This window comes from Trametes versicolor (genome assembly GCF_000271585.1).
Source record: "Trametes versicolor FP-101664 SS1 unplaced genomic scaffold TRAVEscaffold_1, whole genome shotgun sequence".
In the NCBI taxonomy this organism is placed as follows: domain Eukaryota; kingdom Fungi; phylum Basidiomycota; class Agaricomycetes; order Polyporales; family Polyporaceae; genus Trametes; species Trametes versicolor.
This window is the reverse complement of record NW_007360321.1, coordinates 4091943-4116267: the sequence shown is the minus strand read 5'-3', so window position 1 is coordinate 4116267 and position 24325 is coordinate 4091943. Positions and strand designations below refer to the sequence as shown.

Below are 24325 nucleotides of genomic sequence, written 5' to 3'. Positions count from 1 at the left end.
TCCGTCCACCTCGTCTGACGTCTTTGTCTCAACTTTACGAGTCCTACGGCCTGCGTGATGCGCACGAGACCCCTGCTTGTCTGCGCTAGATCACCGGTCACGCCTCATGCACCTTCCGGCCGCGCCCCTCCGGTTTCTCATGCGTAAGGCTGGAACGCTTCGGACCCTACAAGCACCGTAGAGTACGGGATTTAATCACCACGTAACTGCCGCAGAAGCCAGGGACTGGGTCAGCACGGACACGAGGCATGAGAGAGTACGTTCAATAAGTTCTACCCACTCACCGTATCCAATCCTACGAAGTGGTAGCACACATCACAGGAACCCACTTTTGCCAGAACCAAACCCGTCTCCCAAGCCCTTCGCCTCGCGGATGAACTTGTCCCGCGTACTGTCATCCATGAGTTCACCCCCGAGCCCCATATCTCGGTCGTAGTCCCAAAAGACGGGATGTTCGCACTTGTCCCCTTCCCGCGCTTTCTCGGCCTCCTGTGCTGCAGACACACGCTCGTGAACGTTGCCGTTGCTTAAGCCCAACCCACGTACAGCCGTTTTGCTTCCGAGACGGGGATCAAACAGAGACATCTGCGAGAACGTAGGGCCCATCACTTCTACAACCTAACATATGTGAGAGCTAGTGTTAATTAAGTGTGCAACGTTGCCCAAATGCTTGTGGTCATGAAGCATCAGCAGCGGAAGGGACTGAGAAGAATGGCCGAATACAAGCGCAACTTCGGCTTAAAAGACATCCAGGCTCCTGCTGGTCTCACACCACTCACTCGTGCGCTTGCAGGACACAGACATGACTTCTGGTCGGGCGTGTATAATCGAGGCCAGTTGGTTCGACCCTTGTCGGCTCGGGTACGATGACATATGGAGCGGCGATACGCCTGGAAAAGTACCAGGATAGACTCTGACCTGCGCTCGGCGTTGAGAAGCTGGCCCGATTCAAATTCGTGAGCCAGTCCGGGCGCGTCAAGAAGAGTCACCTCTCCGAGCTGTACGTACTGTACTAGCGCTGCCTGATGCAGTACGATTTGCAAACTACTGACGGCATATCATAGGTTGCAGGAGGCATTCCTCGACGTCTCCCCCATTTCCCACCCAGAACTGCGCGCAAACAGCCATGTCGACAGAAGCGATCCCAAACGAAGTCCTAGACTGCATCCTCGACTACACGCTTACCATTCCCACCACGACATTCGAAGCTTGGCGCGAACAGCACACCTTCGCGACTACTCCTACTTATGCTGCGTCAATCGGCGCCGTCCTGGCAGTCTCAAAACGGTGGTACGACATCGGCATTCCCCTGCTGTACGAGTCCGCCATCCTGCGCACCCGGGGCCAGGCCGAGGGATTCGCACAGGCACTGCGCAACCCACGCCTAGGGCCACTCAAACTAGGCCTTCGCGTCCGCCGCTTGCGCATCGAGAGCGGGTACAGCAGCCTCGCCAAGATCCTGCAGGGCGTCCCCGGGGTCACCCATCTCTTCCTCGGCCTCAATCTCGTCAACACAGACACAACCCAAGGGCTCCAGCGGGCACTGAAGAAGATCAACCCATCACAACTATTCTTGGATCGCCTGCAGTGGTCGCACAATCTGCAGTTCGAGCTCACGCTCCACAAGGCGCTCGCCGTCGCTCTGTCTGAATGGACACACCTTGTACGCTCGTCCCGCTGCCGACGAATGTCCCGTAAGTATATGCACTCACATCCGCCTGCTTTGCGCAGAAACGCATCGACACCAGCCCGGACACCGTCATTTGGCCAGTCCTCCTCCAGCCGCTGAGCAAGGCGCCAGCGCTGGAGTATGTGTGCCTCCCCGCGTCGACGGCGACGCACAACATCGACGGTGACGTGTTGGAGGCGATATCGCGCAACCCCTGCGTGAAGATAATCCATATCCCGAAGGCGGACCACCGCATCGTAGTATCTGCACTGCAGGCGCGAACCGATCGCGTACCAGAGAAGCTCCACATCGGGAGTGGAAAGGAGTGCGCGCTATGTGTCTCCGCTTTCGGGCATCTCTCGCTGATATGATTCTTCGCAGCATGGTATCCATTATGAACTTTCCGATCAGTGTTATCAAAGAGAACCCAGGGCTTCTGCCCGACCTGCCGGATAAAATATGGGAACGCATCCTCAGGCTGGCAACAGAAGAATGCGCCTACAATCTGTTAGGGCTCAAGAAGAAAGACCAATTGAGGGCCACAAATGAGCCCGTCAACCTGACCCGGAGAAGCATACTCCTATTGTCTAAGCGCTTCTATGTAAGTGCAACTGTTAGCAGAACGCTCCCCAAGCAGACTGACGGACACGCGAGCCAGCGGCTGGGCCTCCCCTGCGTGTATGGCATCCCGCATTTCCTCTCAAAGCATACCGTACAGTCTGTGACCAGGTTCATGGAACGGATCCGCTCATCTAGTGCGCTCGCAGACCTCGTTCGCGTGCTCTATTGCGAGAACCTGCGAGAACCGCTGCCGGTCCCCGTCCTCCTCAGGAACTTGGTCCACGTGTCTCAGCATTTCCGACTGTTCCCGACGCTCGCGGCGCTGCCCCCGGACGATCAGAGCTCTCCGTTGCAGTGGATGGAACAGAAATTGACTGGAATGGAGCTTATATCACCCACGATATTCCTCAAGTTATCGCAGCTGCAGGCGATTATATTGCACGGGTGCCGGGTGGATGGCGGAGGTACAGGAGAACTTGCTGACGCTTTGCCAAGACTTGTTAGCCTAGGCCTGACGAATGTGGACGCTAGCCTCCTATGACGTTCAGATGGTACAAATAATGAAAGTCTCCCACGCGGAATAATCGACATCAATCCCCCACGGGAAACGAATAAGCGCCCGGTGCTCTTTCTGGTGCAAAGTCCGTAGCGCCCGTCCGGAAATGTCCGGCCACTGCCCCGACCATTGCGCCCGACGTGCCCGACGCCCTCGACGCTGTCTGCGGCGGTGGCGGCGGCCTTGGGAGCTCTATAAGACACTATCTAATATCGTAAAATAAGCGGAATGGCTAAGCCAAAGGTAAGGTCGCAAATACTGCCATATTTGGTAGTGTACCGGTGAAGCGGTCCTCGCCGTCGGCAACGACGAGCGCGCTGTCGGGGACGATGAGCGCTGACCTCAGGAGGAGGGGGCGGCCATCGTCGGAGCCTATCCCGGGATCTTCCGATCGGATCGAGACCTCCGAAGACCGGCGCTTATGGTAACTGCCCCTAGTTTGGGGTTTCGTAATCCGTGGGATTGCCCGTTTACCGTGGGGGATTGGTCAATTATCCGTGGGGGGGAGTTTTTACCGCGGGGGGGAGACTATTATTTTTTGTACACTCTGAACGTCATAATAATACAAGGCTTCCCCCCACGGTAAAATCATCCCCCCCACGGATAATCGACAAATCCCCCACGTTAAACAGCCAATCCCACGGATTACGAACCCCAAACTAGGGTCATCTACCATAAGCGCCGGCCTCTAACGGTCCCGACCTGGCCGGAGAATCCCGGAAAAGGCCCCGATGACGGGCGCACGTGCCTCCTGAGGTCAGCGCTTACCGTTCCCCATAGGGCGCTCATCGTCCCCGACAGCGCGCTCGTCGTTGCCGACGGCGGCGACCGCTTGGGCGGAGGCCTACCAAATTTGGTAGTACCTGCTACCTTACCCTTGGTTAAGGCCAGGGAGCTTAATTTCGGTAATTACGCTTCATTTTGAATGGTAAATAGTGTTATATTGAGTTCAAATGACCGCGGCCATCGCCCCAGGCAGCGTCGAGGGCGTCGGGCACGTCGGGCGCAATGGTCGGGGCAGTGGCCGGCCATTTCCGGACGGGCGCTACGGACTTGTACACCAGAGAGGGAATGGGCGCTTATTCGTTTCCCGTGGGGGATTGATGTCGATTATTCCGCGTGGGAGACTTTTATTATTTGTACCATCTGAACGTCATATATTATTTGTACACTCTGAACGTCATATACTGTTGTCAACCTGTGAACACGAAGCCCACGCGATCATGCATGCAGTGCCCATTACCTCCAAGATATGAAGATAGGTGACGCGTGGTACGACTTCATCCGCTTTCTCGCCGCGCGCCGGACGCAGCTCCCCGCGCTCACTGAAGTCCGCGTCGGCACGATCGACTGGCCGCTCGTGGAGTACGTGTACCCCTCGCGCGCAATCCGTCGACTGCGCTCTTACACATTGCTGGACAGGTCGGAGACGCGGGGGTCGATGGCCATCTACGTCGCGTGGTTCTTGAACGCAGAGGCGGGCCTCGCGCTCGCGGATAGCGCGGGCAGGCGGGTTCACCGGCTCGCGCCTGTCCCACTGAGCGTGAGGAGTAAGCAGCGGTGCGTTGCGTACGGAGATGAAATGAATCGAGAGTAAAGTGCAGCGTTGAACGTTCGTTGAACCGGCATTCGATGATGATGATTTGCCTGTTGTGAAGGTATACTGCTCCATGTGAAGTCATGCGCATGCCTGAATATGAAGCTGGGTGGCAAAGTACCAGGGGAAACCTGAGCTTCGAGACCACGGTGGATGTGCCCGGAACGGCCCATTGGCACGGTAGCGAGTCGTCGAGTCGTGAAGGTGTGTTGCCAGCTCGTACCGATATAGATATGTTGCGCTTTGCTCAAGCCTGAAACTGAAGTCAGTGGACGTGTGGTGCTGTCTATGCAACTTGTATAGGCGGAGCTGAGGGACATGGCTACAGCCATTGACGAATCGTCGTAGTAGTAGAGTACATGCAATAACAAGTGATACATACCGATGCTGTCCAACCGTACATCTCCGTACACGTCACAGGAACCCACTTTTGCCGGAACCAAACCTGTCTCCCAAGCCCTTCGCCTCGCGGATGAACTTGTCCCGCGTACTGTCATCCATGAGTCTTCCCCCGAGCCCCATGTCCCGGTCGCGGTCCCAGAATGCAGGCGTTTCGTCCTTCTCGCCTTTTTCGGCCTCCTTTGCTGCAGACACACGCTCGTGCTGCTTGAGTAATGCAGCACCACGTACAGTTTTCTATACCACAGACTGGGTGAGACGTCTCTCACGTGCGCGAAATATAGTATCACGTACCGTGTGTTCTTCCACTCCCTTCCGGACCTCTTCCTCATATTTCCGCCGTTTCCGCGCGTCGGCGTCCTCTTCTACGGCACTGACATCCGTTGCTCGTCGACGTTTTCCGGCAACCTCATCGGCAATACGCTGTTGGCGCTGTGCAGGCGTCTCTGTCCAGAGAGAATTGTCCGCGTCGCGCGAGGGTTGAGCGGTGCGTGCGAATTGCCGTCCTTTCGTAAGCTTTGTTGGGTCAATGGCTAGGAGTAGCTTAGTGCCCTGCGCGTTAATGATACGGGGTCGGACTTACAGCCAAGGAGATCGGACGATGACGGAGGAACAAGCATCCATTCGTCTCGTTGAAGTGCCTTCGGTTTTGACGCTTCCTGAAGTGAGGTCAGCACCTTGGTTTATGCGTGCACTTGTAGTCTCCGGCGCAGTGCGACTACAAGCGATTCCGCGATGCCTCCATGCAGCTCCATGCACTAGAGATTGGTTCTCCCAATATAATACGCAGACATACCTCAATCCGTTTCCTTCTCCGCTCCTCCTTCTCCAAGAACTCCTGCACGCCGTCTTTCTCCTCAGCAACATACCCCTGCGGCAGCGGTCGCGGGCCCACGTCGTCATCATCGTCATCGTCGTCGTACCACCGCCCAGTCATAGACGGCGGGAACGTCGGCCCAAGCACTTTCTTGGCTGTCGAAGCACGGGCAGCCGCCAGGTCCGGAGGTAGCTGAGGTGCATAGTCGTCATCATCGTCCTCTTCTTCCTCTGCGGCGGCAGCAGATGCAGTGGGTTTCGAAGGGCCGGCTGTGAGATGTGAGGGTATTTGCGGACCCACTGGTGCGGGTGCGGGTCCCTCTTCTTCTGAGCTTTCGTCGTTCCGAGACGAAGACCCGGCAAGGACGTGTGCGGGAATGTCGGGCCCAATCATTTCTGCAACCTAGTACTTATGAAGAATAACCGTGATTCAGATGCTGTCCAGTAGTGGCTTGAGGTCGTGAAGGAGCAGTAGCAGTGGATGGACTCGGAGGGATGGCTTCCTGCCAGGGTGGCTAAAGACAAGCGTAACTCTGGGAAAGACGCGCGGGGAGCGCTTACGGCCGTCCGGACCGATACTCCGGACGGTGTCTTTGACCGCGGGATCGACGCGAGCTTTGGGCCGTCCTCAGTGCTGCCTCCTGCCACAACCACTGGTTTCCAAATTACAGGGCAATCGTCGCTCAAGGACTTCGTCTGTACGGCGCGATATCATATAGCGGGTTGGTATGTGAGTGCCATAACAAATTCAACCACCGGGACGGACACCATGTCTGATTCTCGGGATGCCCTCATCAGCGCGCGTGCCTTCAAGTTCCACCAGTCTCAGAGGTAACTCAAGCGACCGTACAGGGAGAGGCCGTGGCCATATGAAAAGCCCCTGCTTGCGCGTAAAGCTCCCCCGCGCACAGGCCATACGTACCCCCAAAATGACAACTTGAACGGAGGGTGGACGGAACGACGGCCAGACCGACACTTGTGCTGCATGTCCCGATACAAACTCCGAAACTCAATTTCTTTTCTACTTGGACGCCCTCGTATTGCAGCTGTTATCAGAACGATAGGCCCCCTCCGAAAAAGTCGCAGAGAGCGGAGTATCAAATGGATGACTAATCCGGTGGCGCGGCGCGGGGCAGACCGCGCGCCCTCCTACCGCAGCGCTCGCTGTTGCTGGTCAACCACACGCTGCTCGTCGCTCTCTGCCCACCGCTCACTGCTCACTAGTCCCTGCTCGTCACCCGCCATGCGACGCCATGTACCCATGGAAGTCCACGATATCTCTCTTAACATGTCACATCGTGACTGTAACGAGGCTTTATAGCGACGTGGCACCCGCCCATCCCCCACCTTCGCTCACCACTCCACGACCCACTTCCATCGCCCCTCTTGCCATGTCTCCCTCGCGCACGACTGGACATGCAACCCCCACTACTACATATCCAGCCTCGCTCTTTGGGTAGCTCGGAGGAGGCTAAGAAGCTCGCAAAGGCCGATGAGCAGTGACACGGCCTTTTTACAGGGCTGGTGCGTTTTTTGACACTCTCGCAACGATCACTCCAGCCGTGAGCTGAATACGTATGACCTACTGCGTGGGTGGCAGCCTCGTCATGGCATGAGTATATGTGATTGTGAGTACGCTCAATTCCCGAAGGCCCTCTTTCCATGCCGAGACTGGTAGCACGGTATGTCTTCCATTCACAGTCTCCTTTCAATCCGAAGCTCTGTAAGTCCTGTGCCCGCCGCCTTAAAACACCATTTCCCGGTGCCCGTGCTTGTCGAATGACCCTCGAGTGTCGGGTTCGTACTCCCAGTTGTTTCCCCTTTTCTGACGTCCCTACTACTGTCATCTATAGCGTTGTAGAAACCGACGACGACGCCATTTTGTAGTCTCCGTACAGCACTGTTTTTTTGTCTTGAACACAGTATAGAAAAATATTTGATCTCCGCTCGAATTGCCTCTGTGTGATTTATTTTACGAGGGGCCTATCGTTCTGATAACAGCTGTGACTACGTTTAGACATCCCCATGGTCCCTTACACTGCCATCATGTCTCCTTTTGCGGACTCCTTGGAGCCAACGATCCCGTCTCGCATCGGTGCTGGCAGCTTCGCCACTGTCTTCGCCGCCCCGGGCCACCCTGTCGTTTTCAAAGTCGTCCACGTACAGGAACACGCTGCTCAGATCCTGGCCGAATACGAAGTCCTCCACTGTGTCTATGGCCTCCGCAATTCCGACTCCATTTTCGCCCTCCCTCGCGCGCTCGCCTTCTATGACCCCGAGACGGATGACCTCCGCTACCATCCGCCCTCGCCGAATGTAGGACGTCCTCGTCGACCCCGTCAGGCTCCGAATCGGGCGATGTTCGACGGCTTGCCTGCTCGAGCATGCTATGTGATGGATCGCGTTGGTCCTCTCCCGAGACACCTCGGAAAACTCATCCGCTCGTCAATGTATCCAGCAAAGACGGTCTTGCCTGAAACCTCTATCCCCCTTTTGTGCCGTCTCTACCTCGGGGAGTTGCGCCCCTCCCCATTCGTCAAGACCAGCAACTTCCCCATCGACGTCGCAAGCTATGGTCTCTTGGTGGATAACTTTCCCGAAGACCTTCTTCCGCTAGAAGTAGTCGCGCAAGGCATCGGCGAAATGCTCTCGAGAATCCACTGGACGGCCGGCTACGACGCCCGCGATATCGAGTTCGTGATGGGAGGCGACGCGTTCGGCGTGCGGTACTACATCATCGATTTTAATCAGGCATTTCTATCGCACTCACTCGTATGTGCCCTTTCTCATGTTTTTGAAGATGCGCGCGTTCGACAAGGACCGGGACGACGTGGCCCTGCTGGCTGACGCGTTCTTCTCCAACGACCCTTACTACCCACGGCCTACACCTGGAGACCAATTGTACGAGGAGTTCAAACGATCGTACGTCGGTTCCTGCCCAGCGAAGCACCTGGCAAGAGCGGAGTGTTTTTTCGGCGCGATCGAGGACCGCCAGGCGGCGAACAGGGCGGCGACCCAGCGCAGTTGCCTCGCTTAAAACCTCCATGTATATGCCTGTATGTCTGTATAAGTATCGTATGCCTGCATATGAAGACGGAACGCTTGATGGGTTATGTACTACGTTATTAGTAGTAGAGGGGTATGGCGAATGCAAGCAGCGGATTACTTACAAAGTATAGAGTGACGTCAGCACGCGTCGTGGTCACTGTAAGACGCGTCGCGCGACCACGTGCACCCAGTAATTACCTCCGCCCGATAACGATCTGCAAGTACCCCGCGACCTCACAAGCTCTGCGACTGTATATCGAGCGCGTAGCCAAACCAGCTCAGATGGAAGCCGTAGCTGAAGAATTGTCTCGGTATCTAGTAGACCGTCTGAAAGAGTAAGCCCTCGTTCAAGAAAGACAAAATATCTGCAGCACTCACTTTCGCCGCATTAGCACGCCCCCCGACGGCCGACTTCTGGTGGGCATCGCAGGCGTACCCGCGTCCGGCAAGTCCACCCTCGCACACCTCATCGTCGAGCGCGTCAACGCCGCCATCGCCGCGTCGTCTGGACATTCTCCTGCCGATAACGCTATCGGCGCCGCGCCGTCCGACAAGCCCGTAGCGGTCTTCATCGGTCTCGACGGCTGGCACCTCACCCGCGCACGGCTCGACGAGTTCCCGGACCCCAAGCTCGCGCACGACCGCCGCGGCGCGCACTGGACGTTCGACGGGGACGGATACGTCGCATTCGTGCGCGCGCTCCGGGAGCCATTAGCCCCGACAGCGGCTTCGAGCGAACGGCCCCAGGTTGTCTATGCACCGTCCTTCTCGCACGAGAAAAAGGATCCGGTGTTCGACGCGATACCGGTATACCCACATCACAGGCTGGTGATCATCGAGGGCCTGTACACTTTCCTCGCCATCCCGCCATGGTCGGCGGCGGCGGAGCTTCTGGACGAGCGGTGGTACGTTGACATTGCCGAGGACGAGGCCGAGAGGAGATTAGTCAAGCGACACGTGAAGACCGGTGTAGCCAGGGATTTGGAGGAGGCAGTGTGGAGGTCTAGGGAGAACGATGCACCAAGTAAGTTTCACTCACGCAGGACGTGCCACGGAGACTAATGCGCGATTTAAGACGGACGCTTCTTGCAAGAGAACATGATGAAACCAACACGAACTATACCAAGCATCGAAGATCCCCGTCTAGATCCTGGACAGTGGCGGACTCAAGGTGCAGGGGATGAGTGATGACATTGGACGAACGAGGACAGAAGGGGTATGCCCTGGATGGTAACTGTAGGAGTTGCACAGAAGACGGTGATGAGTTGATTGTACGATATGTTGCAACAGAGAGCGCAGAGAGCGATATGGATACAGGGGTATACGTTCCTGGTGATACATCTACGCGCAGGCTTGACGCTAACGGGGGTTATTCGTGTCTACCTTCCTCTCCGCGGTCACTATGGGATGTCAGTCACTTTCGGTTAGTGTATACAGGACTAACGTCACTCACCCCATGGCCTTCTGTCCATAGGACACTGCTGTTTGGACGCAGCTGTTCCAATCCACTGTAGTAAGCAGTGCATGTGGAATACATGCGTGCACTCGCCCCAAACTATCACACGACGCGTCGTTAGTGACAGCATTAAACAGAAGATTAGGTACGCTGCTTACTCAATGGACAGTCGTCTCCTGGCATCTTACAGGACGGACAACATCCCTCGAAGGCTACGCGGCATATACCGCACACATCGCCTTCACCGTCGTCGTCCGGATCGTTATTGTGGCCCGTGTCCCATCGCCACTGCGCGATTCCATGCCAGCTCTTGATGTGCACTTTCATTTGACGCGTCGATATGAGGAAGTAGATAGAGGAAGAGAGAGGGACGTGTGGCGGAGGCGTGTTGTGGTTGTGGTTAGAGGAGAGGCGTTGTTTACGCGTGTGTACGCGTTTCTTACAGATTGATCACGCCTCCGCGACAAGGGCCATGGTATATCATCTATCAACGTTTCCTGAGCTCAACAACTCCTCGTTTTACCGGCTTGTTTTGTTCATTTTATTGTTGAACACAACCAACACACAGAAAGCCCTCAAGTTGATCGCGAAGGAGGTGAGGAATACACAGCCATTTTGAGATGCTGTCCTCCTCCAGTCACGTGCATCGGCTATGTTTCTCGGCATGCTCGCCGCAGCCTCGGGCGGCAGAGGCGGCGGCACACAGTCTTTACGACACAGCACGATGAAGTACTCTCTCTTGTCGTCTCTCCATCACAACTACACTCTTCCGAATACTGCTCGCACGCAGATATAGCAACTTCTGGGAGATCGCGCGCATCTATCTCGGCTGTATCTTGTGCTACTCTCCAAATTACTCCAAATTGGGCCTCCTGTGTCTACGCTTCGTCTCTCTCATCTGCTACTCTTGCTCGCGATGGCTAGCTCATCCGCTGGAAAGATCTTGAAGCGAGCAGACCCATCCACGATCCATGACAAGTTCCTCGTGGGCTACCAAGGCTGGTTTACCTGCGCAGGAGACGGCGAACCCGTCGGACCTGGCCACCACGGCTGGCTTCACTGGTTCAACTACCCCATACCAGACGGTGGGCGGCCTAACACCGACATCTGGCCTGATACTTCAGAGTATACGCCCTCGGAACTGTTCCCCGCCCCAGGGCTGAAGTATGCGGACGGCTCGCAGGCCTTCCTCTTCTCGTCGCGCCACCCGAAGACGGTGCAGCGACACTTCAACTGGATGGCACAGCACGGCGTCGACGGCGCGCTTTTGCAGCGCTTTCTAGGTCAGACCGATCTGGAGCAGGGAAACCACGGAATACGGAACATGAGGGATGAGGTCGGCGATAGGGTCATGGAGGCCGCGGAAAAAGAGGGACGCGTCTTCGCGATCATGTACGTATCTCATACCCCGTCGCATGCGATGCTCAATACAGATGCTTCTTGCGTACCGCAGGTACGACGTATCGGGGGTCACGCCCGACCGCATCCAGCGCGTGCTCGAGCAAGACTGGATACACCTGATCCGCCGCAAGGCCATCCTCGACAGCCCCGCGTACCTCCGCGAGCAGGGCCGCCCCGTCGTCATCCTCTGGGGATTCGGCATGTCCGACGCGCACCACTCGCCCGCGATGGTTCGCGCCGTGACCCGCTTCATCCGCGAGAACACGCCCGGGGGCGCGTACATCATGGCCGGGGTGCCCGCACACTGGCGCACGAGCGTGATGGACGCCGACCCGGACCCGGAGTTTCTCAAGGTGTGGCTCGAGGAGTTCGACGCGCTCTCTCCGTGGACGATCGGACGGTACCATGACGAGGAGGGCGCGGACCGGTTCGAGCAGGAGAAGATCAAGGGCGACGCGGAGCTGATCAAGCAGCACAACGAGCGGTGGGAGAGCAATCGGGGCACGATGCGGAAGATTGACTACATTCCTGTGATCTTCCCGGGGGGTTCGGTAAGTAACGCTAGAGTTTGCTCGCCGGCAGGGCGTGTAGCTTACCGATTTATCAGGGGCACAACCTTTCGGAGGGCAAGTGGGGGTGGAATGACGCCCCGCGCAAGGGCGGGCACTTCATGTGGCGCCAGCTGGTGAACGCCAAGCGGCACGGCGTACGTACAGTCTATGGCGCGATGTGGGACGAGTGAGCGGCATTCTTCCAGCACAAGGGAGCCTTTGCTTACACGTTTCGAAGGTATGACGAAGGTACGGCATTCATGCCAGTCGTATCGCACAAACGGCAACTACCGGTGCTCGAGACGCACCGCTTCATGGCCTTGGATGAAGACGGTTTCGATTTGCCCCCAGACTGGTCAGTGATGACCCGTGATCCGTATACGAATGGTACTCTGACTGCCGGTTCAGGTATATGCGCATATGCGGATTCGCAGCGGAAGGTTTGCGTGGGGAGCGCATGATTCATGACACCTTTCCGTCGAAGGAGCTGCAGGACTACTGGTCCACCCGCCCGCGGTACGAAGAGACCCCAGCGGCGAGTGCTGCAGGAGCCAGCGGGAGCGGTGATAAGGGTGAGACGTGGGAAGAGTGGGAGAAGCTAGCGGCAAAGCAGGACTCGGATGAGCCCCCACCACCACCGTATAGTCTAGAGGTTGACGAAGCACAACCTATCGCTCCCCCGGCTAGCACTAGCGGACCACCTCCAGTACCGCTTGAGCGTCGACCAACCCTACCAAGTGCTTCGCAATCGCAAGGGCCGCCCCCTCCGCCGTTATCAACACGACCTGCTCCCCCTCTAGTAAGTAGCGGATCCCGGCCTCAGAGCTTGCACAATTCGCATCCGGTATCGGAGCCGCACGCATCCTCGTCCCAAGAAATCCCGGTTCTGCAACGTTTCAGCAGCCTATCGGTGTCGTCCCCACCGACCTCTCCCCCCGCAGACCATGCTTCGTACGGACGCCATTCACACTCCCCGTCACCTCGGCCGGTATCCCCGGCCCTCTCGCATCAGTCGCACCACTCTCACCACTCGCACACGTCGTCGCACTCGGCCCCCGCGCCATATCTTCCGCCGCCATCAGGGCCAGAGTACGCTCCACATTTCCCGACTCCCTCGCCTCCGAACAGCGCTCCTGGGCCGTGGACGCAAGCGGCATGGCCACCGCCGGAGTGGGGGGTTCCTCAGAGCCATGTCACAACTTACCCCCAATATCACAAGAGCGAAGCATATCCCCAACATCACCAGAGCGAATCCTACCCGCAACACCAACAGGATGAACCACAATTCGCCTCAGAATACCGGGCCGGATACAATCCTGGGTACGCCCCGGGCTACCCACCTGCCAGTCCACCTCCGCCTCCGCCCTTGAGACCCCGGCCATCGACGACGTCCCATCATTCACGTCCCCCGCCGGGCCCACCTTCGCCTTACGGCCACGGTCCGAGCGAGCCCTCCTACAGCAGCGCCGGCGGTTTCGCGTTCCCCGAAGCACAGGCCTACGGGCCGCCAGACAGCAGCTACTGCCCCGCTCCGCCCGCACACTCCCCCTACCCTCCCCCATCTTCGTACCCTGGTAGTAGTACAGTTCCTGGCCCAGGCAGCCCGCACGCACATCTCTTCCCGGCCGGGCCAGGACCAGACGCGTACTCGCCTGGCCCGGGGGCGCCACCCCCGCCACCACCACGTAAGTGCCCGTTCTTCTAGCTCAGCGCGCGCGCAGCCGATCGCCGCGCTGGGCCCGCACGAAGACGAATACTTACCCTGCGCACGTCGATCTTGGCAGGTCCGTACCGCACCCCCGACTACTATCATCCGGCATCGTCGGAGGGACAGGGCGCGGGGTACCGCCCGCCTCCCCCGCCGCGGCCGCCTTCCCATCCCGCGTCGGGGTATTCGGGGAATCAAGGCGTGAGCGGGGGTGGGGCGCCTGCGATGTCCTCCGGCCCGCTGGGGAGCGCGTTCAATCTGGTAGGGAACGTCGCGGGGCAGGGTGCGAAGACGCAGCTGCAGAATCTTGCGAACTGTACGTGGGCTCTGTGTTATGTCTGCGGTTCCGCACTGATAGTTTACTTCGTGTCTCGCTCCCAGCTGGCTCGAAGTTGTTTAGCAAGTACCGCAAGTAAGAACCGGGAACCCAATGATGTGTGTGCGTTACGACTGTACATGTGACGATATATGTAGCGTAGTACAAGCAGAGATGCCTATTATTGTATCCATTGCTGTAGCCGACCGCCAGGAGGTACTCGACTCGTCCGTTGCGAGTCCCGCAGTCTAGCTAGCCCCGATCGGCGGGCACCGTCCGAGAGCATATTAGGTGTAGAGCGTACTAATGACTAGCAATATACGACGGAGATATGAATAAGTACAAGGGGGGGGGGGGCGCGGGGTGCGCAGTGCGAGCCTACATATAGCAATAGCGCGGAAAGATTGGTATAAGATGGAGCACGCGGAACCCGAACAGAAAATGCATCGGAGGAGATAATGGCCGACCCAGCGTGCGCGTATACGTAGTGCGCTGAGAGGCCGAGCCGAACAGGAGCAGAACAGCAGCGGGGCACTGGCAGCAGCAGCGGCAGGCCCCGGGCCCCGTCGCCATAGCAGGAACGGCGGCGTCGGCGGTGTCAACGTCGGGGAGCGCGGCGAGGTACTGCGGTTTAGAAAATGAGCAGCTGCCCGCCGCTCCTGTTTGCGACGTTGGTGCCCATGAGGCCGGGCCCGGGCAGGCGGCCCTGCCAGCCGCGCGGGTGGTACGGGTTTGCGCCGGTGTTCTCGTCGAACGAGTCGCGCTCCTCGATGTACGTCCCGTTGTTCTCCCGCAGCGGGCGCACGGGCGGGAGCGGCACGGGCGTGCCCTTCGCGAGCGGGGTCAGGTCGAATGCCTTCAGGCTCTCGGGCACCCACAGGCTCGGCGAGGGCGCGCGCCGCGCACGCTTCCGCGAACGGCTCTGGCGCGGCTCGGACGCCGACGCCTCCGTCTCGGGCATGTTCTCCTCTGCGGACGCCGTCTTGCGTTTGCGAGCGGTGCGACGGGGGACGGGTGTGGCCTGAGCAGGGACTACGGGGGTCTCTGTGATAGTTGCGTGGGGCGCTTGGGCAGTCGAGTCTGAGGTGGAGGCGACAGGAGCGGAGGCCTCCGCGTCGCTAGATGTACTAGGGCTCGCGGCTGCGGCCTGCGACGGGGAGCTGCTGCCCGCTGCGGGCGCGGGCGCGCTAGCGCCGGGGTGGGCAGCGCGGCAGGTCTTCGCATGGCGGTTAAGATTGGACGCGACGCCGAAGCGTCTCCCGCAGCTCTCGCACGCGAAGGCTAGGGGGGCAAGCGCTGTCAGTGGGGAGCGCGCGCGTGCGCCCGGCAGGCCGCGTACCTTTCTCGCCCGTGTGAACGAGGAGATGCTGCAAAAGCGGCCAATCAGCGCACTGCGCGAGCCAGCCGGGCGTGCGCCGCGCGGGCGAGGGGCTCACCTTCTTGAGCGTGCTGGGTCTGCGGGGGCGCGGTGAGTGTCATTCAGGCTCGCGCAGGGGCGCGCACGACGCACCGATCGAAGGACTTGTGGCACATCCAACAGTGGTGGATCTTCTTTTTGGCGTCCTTTGCGCGCTGCTGCTCCTCGGGGGGCGTGGGCTCGCGTCCGCCGTCTGAGCCGCTGCCGGTGTCGTCGTGGCGGGAGCCGGAGTCGTTGGAGGAGGAAGCGGCGGGCTGGCGGGAGAAGTAGCTCGGCAGGGAGATCGCCATTGGGGGCTCGAGGTCGTCTGGTTGTGGGAGGGCCGGGGCGGAGGCCGACGGGGCTTTATATTGTTGATAGGCAGCATGGGCGGGGTAGGGCGCGTGTGGAGCTAGGGACGCTGATGCGGTGGAGGGATACGGGTAGCCACTTCGAGCGACAGCGGGCCCGTGGGCGTAGGTGGGGAGGCGCTGGGGGAGGAAGAGGCTGTGGTCATGCGGGGGGAATCCAAGGGAGAAGGCGAGGGGCGTGTGGTGGGCATGGAACGGTGCTGGTGGCGTTTTGTACAGGTGGTAGGACGTCGACGGCGAGCCAGAGGGGAGGTTGTGCATGTCGACGCTCGAGCGCTGGCGGACGCGTCCGGGGAGGGATCGGCTGAGGCTCGTGGTGCGCGGGCGGGTGCTAGGGGTAAGCGGGTTATATATCCCATCGAGCGGTATGCGATTTTGAATTCAAGGAAGCACGCCCACGTTGTCAGCAATGAGGACCCGTACCTCAATCGACGGCTTATGCAGGGAGACGGAGATCGAGGCTGGGTGGTCAATCCGCCGGCCTCCATGGCGCTCGTCCCCTTCGCAGCGCCCGCGCCAGATCCAGCACCCCATTCAAATCTGCATGTAACACTCCCTCGGGACGCCCCTGCTCACCCCGCGTCCTCGACAGACGCGCTGATAACGCGCACCCTAGCTATTGCGGGCCAACGGCTGCACCGACCGCGCTCGCACGGGAAGGTCAGCCGGTTCATTTGAGGGCGCAGCGACATTCCAATAGCGCCAAACGCTGGGTCCGTCCGCCGCAGATTGGCCTGCACACCCATATCAGGGCACGCGCAGGCAGCCCGTCCTGCGCGCGCTGTGTTCTGCAGGCACGGACGCATGACCAGAACACAACATCGTGCCCGCGCTGGGCCCCTCTGCAGCCGACGATCCATCAGCGGGCGACGCAAGAGGCAGGAGCGAACGACCGACAGATACGCACTCATTACGTGAGTGTACCGTACCCGGCTCGAAGCCTAGCTTGAAACGCAGCGGGGCAAAGACGCACTCCAGGCCAGGGACGAACTTGGGACGGTGCTCGGTCGTCGTCGGACGCACGTCTGCTCGTCGCACCCGCATGCGGAACGTAGACGCCCGTCGCTCAATACTTTTGTGACAGCTGCGGCGCGCATGCACACTTATGCCGAAAAGCTAATCACCACGCAGTCCGCGCGACCCAGTGATTGCGTGTGTGCCGGACGGTCGACGGACGCGTACAGGGTCTCTATCCTATGTGCTTCCATCGCTCCGCCGCGCAAGCCCCGAGGAGGTGCTTCAGCGCAGATGTTGTACACCGGATAATTTTATTTGGAAACCCGGGGTACGCACAATAACCCGGGTTCCAAATGATACACATAGGAAACCCTGCCCGAAGGTGTCTAACCCGGCCGGGCAACAGGCGTCCCCGGCCGCGCGTATCCTTCGCGCGAGCCCGCGGTCCTACGGAGGGCATGCGCGATGCGTCGTTGAGGGGCTCTAGAATATCTAGGCGCCACAAAATAATCCTGTGAATAATTGACACGATGCCTGAACTGTTCGCGCCACACGGGGGACTCACATTGAGCCTCGCACGCAGCGTAAACCTGTCAATGAAAGCGGAAATTTCAAGATATGCCTACTCCCAGAGACGTATCTGGAATGGTACAGCATTCACCTGCCCGCGACGAGTCAGATGTGCGCGCACCCATCGTTCAAGCCAGCTTCGTGACATACGGCTGTGATCAAGATGTTTAGAACATGGTGCGTTGATCAATATTCGTGTACGAACCAAGAGAACCGCGCACCCGCGCACACACACCTGCCGGCCACATCCTGTTCGGGGTATGCATCCCCCGGAGGCCCTCCGGCGCAGGCCGTGACGAAGCCGGGTTTCCAAACTAGCAGAGGGGTTCCAAGCCGTACCTGGGGTTTCCATGTATAATTGTCATTGTACACCGATGGACGACGAACGAAGAGATCGCTCCGACCGCCCGCCGAGATTGAATGAGGCAGAAACGGGCGAGAAGCGTCGGGAGGAGAGGCTCTCGTCCACGCAGATGCCGGTTGGCGACAGTTCGTCTCCGATGGCCAAAGGATCTATCGCGCGCCATGCCCTCGATCGCGGGCCACCATACAACACTGTCTGTACGTCAAACGGCATCAGCATCGCCGCACATGCACACCACCCTTCCTCGGCGGGAAACTGGGTTGACTTACCGCGCACGAAGCGGGCCCTGGCGCCGTCGCTGGCAGACTATGAACCGACTTCTCTGCATCGTCCTCCGGTTACTGGCGGAGGCATTCCCCCGCAAGCTCGCCTCCGCGGAGGAGAAGTGAGCGAGCGGGGGCAGGTCCAGGCTGTCAGAGTCAGAATGCCGGTTCGTGTCCGGTAACTCGCATCCGGCGCGACGTATAGTGGCCGACGCGCGCGAGCGCCACAGTGCCGCCGCATCAGCACGCACGAATCCAGCAGGCCCCTCTGCGCATTCGTCCGCCGCCCGTCGGCTGAGAAGATTGCGTTGGACAGCGCACGAATCTCAGCCGCACGCGTCCCGAGATTCAGCGTGCATGGCGCGCACTCAGAGGGATCTGGACAGCGCAGGAATGGTTCGGGGCGCGAGCGGGGCGGGGCGGACTGAATGCACTCACGTCTGCGCCAGCTTCGGGGCTTCCTGCACTCAGTTGCTCACGATGGGTTGCGCTTGATTGTGCCGCGTATGGGAGAGAACCTCGGGGTTCACACTCCGTCGAACTGAAGGGTGGTTTGAATGCAGCCTGACTCTTTCGATGGACTGCAATATGAACCCCTGGCCGACGACAGGCAGCGACATATCTGAACAGTGAGAGGGACGATGGCGGATGGCAATAAAAAATGTGCGGCCGTGTAGGTCCATATTTGTGAGCGCCCCGGCCGCGTGGCAAAGTCTCGGCATTTCCCGAGATAGACCAAAACGGGTGCTTAGTAACCCCTGCAGACGAATTGGGAAGGAACGCGTCCCGGGCGCGTCACTCCTCCTTGTCCTCTCCCACTTCGTTTCGCGTAGACTCCGCCAGCAAGTTCGCGCACCCACCGTCCTCGTCCATATATCTGTCTGCTGGTTTTTGCGCTTTCAGCGCTCTAGTGGTGAGTCTCCGCACATCACCTCGCGCTCAAGCGCGTTGCTCGCACGTAGTACGTGCGATCTCTTTCCGCGGGTTTCGCAACGCGCGGGGATCGGAATTCATTCACCCGCGGCGCGTCCGAAATCACGGTCGGCCCCCTTCGTGTGGGGTTACCTGACCTCGTCCGCACGCCGAACGTACGCTCCGCCTACTGCGGAATAATACCACTGAGCCTCACGGCGGTCCTAGTTTCCGTTCACATGCAGCGGAAACGAGAACTCTCGCCGACGCGCCATCTCGAATCCACCCTTCGCGGCCTCTCGTGCCGCCCTCCTCGTCTTCTCAGACCGCTCTGACCTAATCCCTCGCGCTCTTAGGAAGCCAGCAGAGGACGGTCTTTTACTCAGACCGCGGCCGCTCACCGTCAACTCGCATCGCGTCGCTGCGTGCGGCCTCCTGCTCTCAGCCATGCCTGTATCTGCTGCACAGAAAACCGCGATCGAGGAGGTCGTCCGCGCGCTCACGAGCGCAACAAGTCGCCGCGTCAAGCGGCGACTTGCGGACATGTTCATGGAGTTGGTCGACAAGGATTCATGGCCGGAGTACTACGAGGCGCGTCTCTTTGCCAATCAATCTCATGCGCCGCTCGCTTAACTGCTCATACCACAGGTTATACCTCAACCTCGTTGCATCAACGGCGTCAAGTCCACCCTTGCCCAAAACAAATACAAAGATCCCCTGGACGCGTTCCAAGACATCCAGCTCGTGTTTCTCAACGCGCTCTACTACAACGAGCCCGGAAGTCAGATCGCGAAGGACGCGACGACGCTTAAGGTGAGTAATAACCTCTGTTCTGACTGCCCCTGGTGCGACCGCATTCCCGCCAGGGCATTCTCGAGAGCGAATGGAGGCAGCGCTCCGTCCTCCCTGCGCCGCCAACCTCAGCCCCGTCCTCGTCTGCACAGAAGGTGCACGCGCGGAAGGACCAGCCCGAACGTGCCGCAGCCCAGCCACCACCCGCGCCCAAGGCTCAGGCTGCAACTCCCGCCCGGAAGTCCTCGAAAGCACCTGCCGCGGCCGCACCCACGAAGGCGGTAGAGCCCACGCCACAGGGCTCTGCGCAGCCAGCCGCGACGGCACGGGCGAAGTCTCCTGAGCGTGCTGCTTCTCCCGAGATCGACGTCGACGTCGGCGGAACACCGGAGCCTGAGGTCGTCGGGCACGACGGCGCCAGAGACGGGGAGAGCGACGAGATCGTGCGACAGCTCGAGAAGGGTCTGCCGCGCTGGGAGGGGCTCGCGGACGCTGGTTGGACGGACGAACTGGACGCGGTGAGCACCCTCGTGCCGGGCCCAGTATGGGCGCGTCCCCGGTCCGCGGACTCACATATGACAGGACCGCATGGTGGACATCGTCGTCACGATCTCCAAGTATAGGGACGAGAGGTGCGTGCCCGCGCCGGGGTTTCGCAGGGTGCGCTTCGCGCAGCGTGGCTGACGCGCACGCCCACAGCGGTAATCGCCTCGCAGCGAGCCTAGAAGCCGTCCCGGAGGAGACGAACATTCCAGACCTGTCGTTCACTGTGCGGTCTCCTCTCTGTATTTGCGGCACTGCGGGACGCTTACCGGGTGTCTGTTTTGTTTCACAGTTTCCGCTCTCACTGCGGCTTGTGGAGGTGGGTGCTTCGTGCTGAGAGGTGCATGACCCGACCCGAGCCGGCGGCTGACAGAACTGTAGAGCCGGACGCGCATGAAGTATTATGAGACGTCGAAGGGGTTCGACCGGGAGATGTCGCAGCTGTTCCTGAAGGCGCGGCGGTGGTATGAAAGCGGGACCGAGCCGTACGGGAACGTGCTGGTGCTGCAGGTGCGTCCGCGGCGTGCGTATTGTGGAGCCCCGTCGCTTACATTGTGCCTTCTGCGACAGAGGCTGTACCACGCCCTGACAGCTCCGAATCCGCCACAGCCGCCCTACACATCGACAACAGGGTTTGCGGCGTTGCCGGCTGGCCCAGGCGTTGCGAAGCCGCTGCATGACAGTGTCGAGAGCGACAATCGTGTTACTACCTTCCGGGTCTCGGTGAAAGACAGGAAGATCATTGACGAGATCCAGTACAAGGGATGGACTATCCGTCTTGCTGACTGGTTGCATCTCAGCAACCCGGACGACCCTAGCAGGCCCATTGTTGGCCAGGTCTTCAAATGTTTCCTCTATCAGGAAAAGTGGGTGTTCCTGCTCCCTCCCCTCGTGCAAAATCACTAACTGCTCTGTAGCCAAAAGAAAGGACAACCTGGTGTGAGCGTGAGCTGGTACTACCGACCTGAACAGGTACGTACGCGCCACGCACCCCGGGCCCCGCCACTGACCCACGCCAACGCCAGACATTCCATCCCGCCAGTCGGCAGTTTTGGGAGAAGGAGGTCTTCAAGACAAGTACGCCCTCCCGCCCGATGTTCGTCTCCAAAAATCTTGCTGACCCTTCCGCACACAGGCCACTTCGCAGACCACCCGATCGAGGACCTCGTCGAGAAAATCGCGTGCCAGTTCACGGCGCGACACCTGCGCGGACGCCCGCGCCCCCCATTTTGGCACCCCGGCTGGCCGCTGTACGTGTGCGACGCGCGCTATAACGACCGCGACCGCGTGTTCGTGAAGATCAAGAACTGGAACTCGTGCATCCCCGAGGAGGTGCGCAAGCGCGAGGAGTTCATGCCCATCTACCCGTTCGAGCGCCCCGTCGTGCCCCGCACGTACCCCAGCCCCTTCGCGGGTCAGCAGAAGATCAAAGCGCCTGGGGGTATCTTGGACGCGGCGGAGAAAGCGGAGGGCGAGAAGACTGAGGCGGCAGCAGGAGCGGCTGGAGCGTCAGGGGCTGCGACGCCGGCGGCCGCGACGAGGAAGCGTCCGCAGAGGAAAGCGGCGGCGAAAGCGGAGGCGGAGCGCGCGGGATCTGCGAAGGCGGCCGCACCTCCTGCCCCACCGACAACGCAGCACGCCCAGTATGCTCAGTATGCCCAACTCCTGCCGCCGCAGGAGGACCGCTCGATATACGCCGCTGCGGGGGGCGTATCGGCAGTGAACAACGCGACGGCCGAGGAGCTGCCTCCGGAAACTGGTATGTTTATATTGCGAAAAACGTGGGTCGTCTACACGAGTGCTGACGATTTTTGTAGCGCGGCATTTCGACCGCGACCCGGAGACGAACGAGGTGCTGTGGTTCGCGGCGCCCCCCGTGGACCTCGTGCATGTCCCGCCGCCGCGGCACAGCCTGAAGTACCTCGCGTTCCTCGCGCAGAAGCGAAAGAGGCAACAGCAGGGGGCCGGCGCTGGTGCAGATGCCATCGACGTGGACGAGGAGTCGCGCCCGCGGAAGAAGGTACCGCCGACGGTGACGGAGCAGTTGGAGGCGTTGATGAAGGAGCATGGTTTGGATCAGGTGTCTGTTTAGTAGGATGCGCCGTTGTATATTATTGTTATACCTGTATACTTCCGTCCTTGTCTGTTCGCTCCCTCGCTGGTCTGGTGATACGAATATCGATAGTTATAATATAGCAGACTGTACTATCGCACTTAGGCATGTTGGATATAGATCGTGATAAGAGCGGAGATGTGCGTGATGGAATGAGTGGAGGGGGGTGAGCGGGGATGCTACACTGCGACTAAACTAATTCCTGTACATATATGCTACAGTCTACCGGAATCTAGACTCCATGCCCATCTTCGCGATTTTCTCTATTTCTGCCTCCGTGAGCCCCAGACCGACGGGTGGGGGCGCCATGAGGAGCGCATACTCGCCCAACAGCGAGTTGCGGAACGGAAGGATGTCGTCTGTCTACATCCATCCGCACAATATCAGTCGCTGCGCATGCGTACGAAACCACGGCACATAAAAGTGGCACTCACGCATATCGCGACGGGGTGGTCGTGGCCGAGGTAATAGCGGAGGTGGTGTGCATCGAGCGTCGGGACGGTCTTGCAGAGCAGGTTGGAGGAGAGGCAGATCTCGATGCACATCTCGTCCGTGTGTACGATTTTCTTCGCCGCGGCGTCGAGGAACGTTGCGTGCCCGAGCCGGTCGGGTTTATAGGACAGCAAGCGGAGCGTCTCTGGCGAAGGACAGTCGGGGGTCTAGCGTGCAGAAACATAGGTGGTAAGTCAGGTCGATCGCATGTAGGAGTACGCTAGAAGAGTAGGCAAGCGCACCTCCGCGATGTGGAGGGTTACGCCGAGTCCAGCGGCCTTGGCGGTGCGGAAGTGTTCAGCGAACTCATCCATGTTGCCCGCCTGCACCGGAAAAAATTCATCTCCGTCAGCATGCAGACATGGTTTGGGAGAGACGCCACCTACCGTTGGGTCACCGCACAGGTCAACGCCGACCACCCGTCTACCCTCCTTCTTCAAGCTGACGGCGCACTCTATACACTCCGCCGCCGTGCTATAGTCCATCCGACGGTCCAGGCTGACAATCAGCGCCGCGCGCTCCGGCAGGTACTGCTCGAGCTCGTCCAGCACGGCCTCGATGTACTGCCTGCGTGTCATCGCAGGGGTCTCGCGTGGGGTGCTCCGGAGCTCGAGGTACGCCGCTTGCGCGTACCCGTCCTTCCCCTCCGCGAGGAAAAAATCGAGCACCGAGCGGGTCGCGCGGCGGAGAACCGCGGGGGTGGAGGTGATCTCGTATATAGCGGGGAAGAGCCCGAAGAAGTCCTGGATCTCGTCTAGGACGACTCCGTGCTGGAGACGGTTGAGGCCGGCGCGCACGGCGTCGGGGAGAGCGTCTGCGCCGCTCTGCGCGTGGAACTCGTTCGCGAGCTGCTGAAGGGCGGGAAATGGGATCGATCCGTTGAGGTGCGCGTGCAACTCTGCCTTGGGGAGCTTTTGGAGGAACTCGAGCTGTGAGGGCGTGAGGCTCGCGAGAGCCTCTGCAGCGTATCCGGCAATGGTGTGATCGGACATTTTGGGGGTACGTATGGCCTGTGGATCGCGTAGGAGAGCTTCACGCGCGAGCAGAGGCTTTATATATGATCAGGGCCTCTCCCTGTACGGCCGCTCGAGTCACCTTTGAGACTGGTGGAACTTGAAGGCACGCGCGCTGATGAGGGCATCCCGAGAATCAGACATGGTGTCGGACCCAGTGGTTGAATTTGTTATGGCACCCACATGCCAACCCGCTAGATGAGATCGCGCCGCACAGACGAAGTCCTTGAGCGATGATTGCTGTGTAATTTGTACACCAGTGGTTGTGGCAGGAGGCAGCACAGGACGGAAAGCTCGCGTCGATCTCGCGGCTAAAACCCTGTCCGGAGTATCGGTCCGGACGGCCGTAAGCGCTTCACGCGCGCTTGTCTTCAGCCACCCGGGAAGCCATGGCCCTCCCTACTGCTGCTTCACGACCTCAAGCATCAGCTACTGTACAACATCTGAATCACGGTTATTTT

At 59.6% G+C, this 24325-nt stretch overlaps 11 protein-coding genes across 11 annotated transcripts; 7 read left to right on the top strand and 4 right to left on the bottom strand.

Annotated features, from left to right (window-relative positions):
* Positions 1–1126: 1126 nt before the first annotated feature.
* Positions 1127–2040, top strand: TRAVEDRAFT_16946 (uncharacterized protein; the record flags this gene model as incomplete). Its single annotated transcript, XM_008033566.1, has 2 exons — positions 1127–1663; positions 1732–2040. The coding sequence occupies 2 exons, from the start codon at positions 1127–1129 to the stop codon at positions 2038–2040; spliced, it is 846 nt and encodes a 281-aa protein (XP_008031757.1).
* Positions 2041–4038: 1998 nt separating this feature from the next.
* TRAVEDRAFT_42493 (uncharacterized protein) lies at positions 4039–4383 on the top strand (the record flags this gene model as incomplete). Its single annotated transcript, XM_008034057.1, has 2 exons — positions 4039–4151; positions 4209–4383. 2 exons carry the CDS (start codon positions 4039–4041, stop codon positions 4381–4383), a joined length of 288 nt encoding a protein of 95 aa, XP_008032248.1.
* Positions 4384–4765: 382 nt separating this feature from the next.
* On the bottom strand, positions 4766–6097 carry TRAVEDRAFT_140480 (uncharacterized protein). Its single transcript, XM_008035083.1, has 4 exons — positions 5579–6097; positions 5366–5441; positions 5077–5315; positions 4766–5019 (listed from the first exon to the last, which is right to left on the bottom strand). The coding sequence occupies exons 1-4, from the start codon at positions 5990–5992 to the stop codon at positions 4798–4800; spliced, it is 951 nt and encodes a 316-aa protein (XP_008033274.1). The 5' UTR covers positions 5993–6097; the 3' UTR covers positions 4766–4797.
* Positions 6098–7644: 1547 nt separating this feature from the next.
* Positions 7645–8635, top strand: TRAVEDRAFT_111798 (uncharacterized protein; the record flags this gene model as incomplete). Its single annotated transcript, XM_008035082.1, has 3 exons — positions 7645–7927; positions 8057–8312; positions 8350–8635. The coding sequence occupies 3 exons, from the start codon at positions 7645–7647 to the stop codon at positions 8633–8635; spliced, it is 825 nt and encodes a 274-aa protein (XP_008033273.1).
* A 293-nt stretch (positions 8636–8928) lies between these two features.
* On the top strand, positions 8929–9964 carry TRAVEDRAFT_159939 (P-loop containing nucleoside triphosphate hydrolase protein; the record flags this gene model as incomplete). Its single annotated transcript, XM_008035081.1, has 3 exons — positions 8929–8981; positions 9039–9670; positions 9722–9964. 3 exons carry the CDS (start codon positions 8929–8931, stop codon positions 9832–9834), a joined length of 798 nt encoding a protein of 265 aa, XP_008033272.1. The 3' UTR covers positions 9835–9964.
* Positions 9965–10005: 41 nt separating this feature from the next.
* TRAVEDRAFT_111786 (RING finger domain-containing protein) lies at positions 10006–10429 on the bottom strand (the record flags this gene model as incomplete). Its single annotated transcript, XM_008035080.1, has 3 exons — positions 10006–10046; positions 10100–10201; positions 10261–10429. 3 exons carry the CDS (start codon positions 10427–10429, stop codon positions 10006–10008), a joined length of 312 nt encoding a protein of 103 aa, XP_008033271.1.
* Positions 10430–10915: 486 nt separating this feature from the next.
* On the top strand, positions 10916–14224 carry TRAVEDRAFT_159937 (uncharacterized protein; the record flags this gene model as incomplete). Its single annotated transcript, XM_008035079.1, has 7 exons — positions 10916–11494; positions 11556–12054; positions 12111–12241; positions 12293–12409; positions 12463–12853; positions 12908–13739; positions 13776–14224. Exons 1-7 carry the CDS (start codon positions 11019–11021, stop codon positions 14222–14224), a joined length of 2895 nt encoding a protein of 964 aa, XP_008033270.1. The 5' UTR covers positions 10916–11018.
* Positions 14225–14709: 485 nt separating this feature from the next.
* On the bottom strand, positions 14710–16106 carry TRAVEDRAFT_16943 (uncharacterized protein; the record flags this gene model as incomplete). Its single annotated transcript, XM_008033565.1, has 4 exons — positions 14710–15359; positions 15418–15445; positions 15515–15533; positions 15589–16106. The coding sequence occupies 4 exons, from the start codon at positions 16104–16106 to the stop codon at positions 14710–14712; spliced, it is 1215 nt and encodes a 404-aa protein (XP_008031756.1).
* A 1640-nt stretch (positions 16107–17746) lies between these two features.
* On the top strand, positions 17747–18048 carry TRAVEDRAFT_33750 (uncharacterized protein; the record flags this gene model as incomplete). The annotated part of the gene is made up of 2 exons (XM_008033825.1): positions 17747–17933; positions 18017–18048. The coding sequence occupies 2 exons, from the start codon at positions 17747–17749 to the stop codon at positions 18046–18048; spliced, it is 219 nt and encodes a 72-aa protein (XP_008032016.1).
* Positions 18049–18819: 771 nt separating this feature from the next.
* Positions 18820–22438, top strand: TRAVEDRAFT_26037 (uncharacterized protein). The gene is made up of 13 exons (XM_008033711.1): positions 18820–18912; positions 19268–19502; positions 19560–19724; positions 19778–20221; positions 20286–20335; positions 20403–20472; positions 20539–20565; positions 20628–20756; positions 20817–21112; positions 21164–21218; positions 21272–21323; positions 21382–22005; positions 22064–22438. Exons 2-13 carry the CDS (start codon positions 19359–19361, stop codon positions 22336–22338), a joined length of 2331 nt encoding a protein of 776 aa, XP_008031902.1. The 5' UTR covers positions 18820–18912; positions 19268–19358; the 3' UTR covers positions 22339–22438.
* A 143-nt stretch (positions 22439–22581) lies between these two features.
* Positions 22582–24105, bottom strand: TRAVEDRAFT_159933 (Metallo-dependent hydrolase; the record flags this gene model as incomplete). Its single annotated transcript, XM_008035078.1, has 5 exons — positions 24048–24105; positions 23238–23979; positions 23094–23174; positions 22794–23018; positions 22582–22722 (listed from the first exon to the last, which is right to left on the bottom strand). The coding sequence occupies exons 2-5, from the start codon at positions 23841–23843 to the stop codon at positions 22582–22584; spliced, it is 1053 nt and encodes a 350-aa protein (XP_008033269.1). The 5' UTR covers positions 23844–23979; positions 24048–24105.
* Positions 24106–24325: the final 220 nt, after the last annotated feature.